Source organism: Austrofundulus limnaeus, unplaced genomic scaffold (assembly GCF_001266775.1).
Source record: "Austrofundulus limnaeus strain Quisiro unplaced genomic scaffold, Austrofundulus_limnaeus-1.0 Scaffold290, whole genome shotgun sequence".
In the NCBI taxonomy this organism is placed as follows: domain Eukaryota; kingdom Metazoa; phylum Chordata; class Actinopteri; order Cyprinodontiformes; family Rivulidae; genus Austrofundulus; species Austrofundulus limnaeus.
Genome location: NW_013952692.1, coordinates 143,704 through 150,184, shown reverse-complemented (window position 1 = coordinate 150,184; position 6,481 = coordinate 143,704). Strand labels below are relative to the sequence as shown.

The window sequence follows — 6,481 nt, the reverse complement described above, 5'->3', positions numbered from 1 at the left end:
ATATGCCCCTGGGTGCATTTTTTGGTCCTAGGACTGTTTTTTTAAGAAGTTCATACCCAAAGTTGAGTAAAAATAACTGTAAAAAGTGAATTTTGCATAATAGGTCCCCTTTAAGTTCGAGATGGAGTTTTTGTTTTGTTTTTGCTATTTGTAGATAATTATAGTTTGAATTTAGTTGATGGAGAAAAGTCACAGATATAGGATTTTTTTCTTCTCTCATTTGTATTTTTTATTGTACATAAAATTTTCTTTGTTTCACAAAGATAATTATAGTTTGAATTTATTTGATGGAGAAAAGTCACAGATATAGGATTTTTTTCTTCTCTCATTTGTATTTTTTATTGTACATAAAATTTTCTTTGTTTTATTAAATGAAATGCATAAACAAATATTTAAATTTGTAACAAGGTGTTCAATTGTAAAGTCAAGAAATAAAAGTATCATTTTGATGTTTTGAGTATATTGATTGATTGATGATGCCTTTATTCTCATTGTACGGAACACAAGGAAATTACATTTAAAATAGCTTACATTTATAACAAAATAAAAAAATACTTGGTAAAATTACAAATCCTCAAAAAATTACTTAAGTAGTGTAACAAAGTAAACGTACTAATTTACTATACACCTCTGATCTTTTAGGTATTTTATAATCTTTACATTGTTTCTGTTTCACCCTGATTGTTGGCTCCTACACATTAAAACTTGTRAAGATTTACTTTGTTTATTCATTCATATGTGATGTTTTTAAATGTAAAACATATAATATATAAGAAAAACTTTGATTTCTAAGTGATTTTATGCGGATTTAGACTTCTTTGTCCAATCATCCATCCTTGCTTTTGGACCCCGCCCACCCCCACTCCTTTATTGTTTACCACCTCAGAGTATCAGAGAATACTCATGCCCATGCATTTTGAGGGGGGAGTCGAGGGGCCCGGGCAGATTTGGGGGCAGGGAGATGCAGAAAAAAAGGGGTGTGTGAGAGAGAGAGGCGAGAACCACGTTACCTGACAGATAATGTTATCATAGTAAGCCAATGCACGGGCATGAGGGACGTTAGGAGGGGTGTCGCACAGTTTCCTTACATTTGGGTGGGAGCCCTCAGCGATGGTGGACAGCGAGAAATTATCATTGTGCTGCTCCGACGAAGGCCGGTACTTACTGCTGGGCGTCGGCGGGGGGGAGAGAAGGGAAGGAGGAAGATATCAAACAAGAACAGAAACATGTGTGAAAAGATCACAGAAAGGATGGAGAGAAAAGATTGTCAGAGAGGAAAAACAGGAGAGGGAAGGGGAGCAAGAAGCAGCATTAGCAGGATTTTAACAAATAAAACAAACATAAGCATTAATCTGTGATGCAACAAAGTGTTACCTAACAGACAAGCAGGCTACAACACTTCCTTTCATWTTGATTTATCTGTTAAACACAGTCCACCTGACTGAGACATGAGCTTTTTCTCATCTTCACTCACATTTTATGGCAATAAATCATTTAAAGAACAAAAAACTGGCAGCATATCGCAAAAACAACACATATTAACCCTGAGAAAAGAGTTATTCCAAATTAATTAATCACACACAGAATGTCCTGATGCATCTCAGTAATCCAGGTAAAAAATCAAAAAGAAAAAAAATTGTATAGGTCCTCTGGACGGGTTCTTCTCTAATGAAACGTTTCGTCTCTCCTCCAAGAGACTTCTTCAGTCTGAGAGTTTCAGGCAAAATTCAGGCTTTTAAGCCCTGCCTCCATGTGACTGATACTCACATCACATGGCTATCGTTCACACCTAATTAACACCTATTGTTAACAGGAGGTGGAGTGATACTGGCTATGGCAGCGCTGTAGGAGGTGGACAACTGAAAACGGAGGCCCCCACCTCTGTTTAATGATGGACGGTCTTTCTTCACAAAAATGGCTTCTTTTACTCCTCTCTCAAACCAACGTTCCTCCCTATCAAGAATGAGAACATCCTCATCTCTGAAAGAGTGACCGCTGGCCTGTAAATGAGTGAAAACTGCAGAGTTCTGGCCATTAGATGTAGCTCGTCTGTGTTGGGACATTCTTTTGAACAGTGGCTGCTTTGTTTCCCCGATGTATAACTGGTCGCAGTCCTCCTGGCACTTAACAGCATATACAACACTGCTCTGTTTGTGCTGGGGCACCGGATCTTTGGGGTGAACCAGCCTTTGCCGTAATGTGTTTTGGGGTTTGAAAGMCACTGGGACATCATGTTTAGAAAATAAACGTCTCAGTTTCTCCGAAACACCCGCAACATACGGAATAACCACTGGTTTGGGTCTGGGTTTGGGGTCTTCATTTTCACCTAAAGGTTGCATGGAGTCCTGTCTGTGTTTCCTGTCTGCTTTCAGGAAAGCCCAGTCAGGATAACCACACTGCTCCAGGGCACACACAGAATCTATATAACTATAACTATTATTTAAAGTGATAAAAAAAACCTGATTTTCCCCCAAACGTCTCAGAGAACAAACTCTAACTGCAGAACTCAGCTGTGAGAACTTTCAGTACACAGAACGATGATGTAACTGTTTTTTTTTTCATCAAAAAGCTTTTTACAGTAATTGAGCTAAATTACCTGCTTTCAAAGATCACTTCACTCTTATGAAGGAGAATTAGTCAGAAATGTTACGGGGCTAATCCATTTCTGACAGTTAGGAGCAAAACCTACACCTGATGAAATAAAAACATCAAAATGAAGTTTGTGYAGCTGCTGTATTTATATTTTTATAGGCATTTAAATCTTTTACCAAACATTCACCAACAACTGATTGCAGCYTTGCTCTGGAGGACTCGTCATTGGTTTATAAATATATGCATGTACATTTAAATTAAGCTGTAGGTTCAATCAAATGTTTTATCAGTATCAATAATTTATATGATATTGTATAAATTGTTTTGCATTAGGAATTGCATAGTTGAAATGACACATTCCTTTAATTTTTTGTCTTAGCAAGGAGTTAAAATGCTTTTTAAATATGTATAAAAGTTAAATTTTGCCTCTGAACATCTGGAGTATTCATTCATTCATTCATTTACTCATCACTGTCATTTGATTCAGTCCACAAATGATCAAACAAAAACATAAAGTTTTAAAGCTGATTTGCAGAATCATCACTTAGCTGCTCTTTAGTAAGATTAATATAACATTACTTATTTCACTTGAGTTAAACTCTGTGCAAGTGCTGAGTGCAGCAGGGGCGGAGCCWGAGGGGTGGCCGGGGTGGCAGGAGGTGGCCACCCCAACCAACCCAGAAGCCACCCCCAAATCACTGACAAGTGGGTGGGGATCTTCGATTTTGTATTTGCATTTAGATTTTGTYAAAGATYKTRTTCTGATACAAATAYTTGAGCTCAAATGTCTGAATTATAGCCCTTTATAACAGTAGCATTAGTGTTTAGCTTAATTTAGGATTAGCATCAACAATCGGCATGYGATCACTCGTAGCTACGCCACAAGAAATTTCACCTTAATAAGTCTGAAAATAGCTGAATTATCGGGTTTCAAAGTTAGCTGTGGCCGTCTCTAATTTATGATCAGCATTAAAACTGTGGTAAAGTTTTTGGCTACTTCTGCACTAATCTTCAGCTTTTTATGTTTAAAAATGGCTGCATAATAAGTTGTGACTAACATTCAACACGTTTTAAATGATTCCCAAAGCCCTGTCGCACATTTTAGACAACTTACACCAACTTATAAAATTAATTTTATGTCTAAGCTACTAATAAAAGTTATACATTTGATCAATTTGTCATTACAGTATGAAAAGAGGCTTCCAGTTGATTTTTTTATTCTATCTTCGACATAGATGTCTTTGAACATTTCAAAGACATCAGCAGCTTTCAWAAAACAGAGAAATTAAAGCTCTTTAGAATTAGCTGTGGTGGCCATCTTGAATTTTCAAACTCAGCGGGCTTCTTTTTTTAATGTGCCCCCTTGGCCACCCTTTGCAAAGAAGCCTAGCTCCGCCCCCAGTGTGCAGTTATGTTTTCATCTCAAATCTGATTTGATTTGTTGAACACAATATTTAGCGTTTTAAACCCCCTCAACATGAAAGAGCATCATTCCGTTCCGWGCCTTTGCCTCTCCATCTTTGTCCAGGATGTCGTCTGATCTGCAGAAAGGCAGCAGATGGGAGTGTGGGAGTTTCATGGATTCACGAGTCTTTTCAGCGCCGTGCGCGTTCCTCTAAATGTGTCATGCTGAGTTTTTCTCTGCGTAGCTGCCCTCTCTTATTCATATTTCATTATCTCTTTCCTTCTCATCTGCATCACTTTCTTTATCTCCCCCACCATCCTCTCCTGTTTCATTCTGCCCTCCTTTTTTTTGACTCTTCTAATCTGCAATCTTTCATTTCCCTCTCTTCTTCCTCCCGCTTCTCGCTCTTCATCGATTTCTTTAAGCCGACCACTTGATGAGGCAGTGTTTACTCTTCKACGCTGCCCCCCGCCGCTCGCACCCCTCAGGTTGCACAGCTGTATGTAGGTCAACCCCACCTCCRCCCGTTTCTCACTCCCTCCCCTCCTCCTGCTCAGACTGCCCTACTTTCAGCTGGATCCAGAGTCCTGATGACATCACCCTCTTCTCCACCTTTTTTTTTTTTTTAAATCTTGCAAGCCAGCGTTACAGCTGCTACTCACTGCACCACTCTCCCTCTTCACCATCATCTTTAATCTCCAGCACGGCTGGAAGCGTTGATACTCCTGCCTGTGGAGCTAAAAATAAATCCTGCAGCTTGGGAGCCGGCGAAGGGGGCCTCAGTCCTCGGGCTCACATTTGCATCCGTGGAGCCCGGATCGCCGGGCCGCTGCTCGTCCACAGCAGCTTTGTTGCTCGGGAGATCGACACAAAAAAACACGAGCAGCAGCAAAGCAAAGGCAACACGACCACCACCCACTCCTGTTTTAAATTCACACGGGCCCTTCAATCTGCCACTTCTGCTCCGTCCACGTCTTTCCAACAGGGATTTATTTTTAATTAACTAATGCATTTTACATAAAAATCTGCCTTTTTGTGACGTTCTGCAGAAGGTTTGTGGTTACAGCACAGTCAGGCACCTATTAATCTGTATACTTACTAGTGAAATTTATTCAAATACTTGAATTGTTAAAGCTGTTTGCACATTTTTGTATATTTTATTGGATTTATATATTTTTATTATATTGTTTTACATTGCTGTTGTGGGAGTATCAACACAATTTCATTGTAATGCTGTTATGGTATACAATGACAATAAACATTCATTCATTAWTGCAACTCAGCTGTTAGCTCAACTAGCAGCAGTGACTCTTCTTTGAGTGAACAKTTTTCTTTTTTAATCTTAATTTGGGACATGTTAGCTGAAAAATATCTAATTTAGGAAAATTAAATTGTTGGTTACTTCTGATAAGAAGAACTTGAATCTTTAACTTGTCTTTTTCTGACATCTATTTAAAAAGTGCATATTGTCATATTTATTCCCTAAATTTACACCCCAACAGATAAAGATCCCGACTCACTGAGCTGCAGCTGCAGGCAGTTATTTTGCTGAGCTACATTCTTTAGAGTCTCTGAAACATTTGCAACTTTAATTCCTAAATGTAGTCTATTTGGTTCATTGATTAGCAGTGAAGAAAAACATTAGTTTACAAGTGATTTTCATATTTGAACAGAACCAAGTCTTAGTGCTAAAATAAGTTAGTGGTCAGTTTATTCATTGGATTCTCCTTTAAAGGCACAGTGTGTAGGATTTTGTCAATTCTTTTAGCCGAAATTGAGATAATCACTAATTACAATAATAAAAAACATGTCTAATCATTGCAGACAATGATAAGAAGCTGTTTATATCTCCATGGTCACGGGTCGCCACACAGGCAGCCGCCATCTTGCACCGCCATCTTGTCTACGAAGGCTCATGAAGGACAAACTGCGGTGGCRGTGTCAAAAACTGTTTTAGTTGTAATACTATAAATGTAATATTTGTTGTCTGTCATTAGCTACGTTTACATGGACCAAAGTAATCGGATTAAACAGCCGTTCGGAATAAAAATGCGTCATGTAAACAGCCCGTTCCGATTTTTCTGATCCGATTGAGCTCGATCCGAATGAATTTTTAATCCGAATGAAAAGGGTGGGTTATGCCAATTGATAATCGGAATATGAGGTTCATGTAAACACTTAATCGGATCATCTTATTCTGATTGTAAAAACTAACCTGTGCGCATGTCTGCTGACTTTATTCACCCGATGGGACAGCAGCGCTCCAGCTGCGCTGCACCGTGCAGAACTTTTCCTCCTCGCTCTCTTAACAGACGAAAAAGGAGGCAAACAGCAGACGTTGCTTCGCAAAAAATAAAAATAAAAAACACGTATTGCTTCATCTGCAGGCTGCAGCTCAACCGAGGAGTAACGAATTAAAAGCTGACACGGGTCGTCCTGAGGCACAGAGGAGCTTTGTTTATGTTTGTAACACGGAAGTAGAGC

General features: G+C 39.0%; 1 protein-coding gene across 3 annotated transcripts in view; it reads right to left on the bottom strand.

The window, feature by feature from the left end:
- cspg5a (chondroitin sulfate proteoglycan 5a) overlaps nt 1-6,481 on the bottom strand; it is a gene marked incomplete in the record, with an annotated part of 62,190 nt that overhangs the window by 10,346 nt on the left and 45,363 nt on the right. For 2 of the 3 annotated variants that reach the window (XM_014021389.1, XM_014021388.1), the window contains 1 exon segment: nt 1,089-1,164. In XM_014021389.1, coding sequence (XP_013876843.1) covers nt 1,089-1,164 — 76 coding nt within the window. 3 annotated transcript variants of the gene reach the window in all.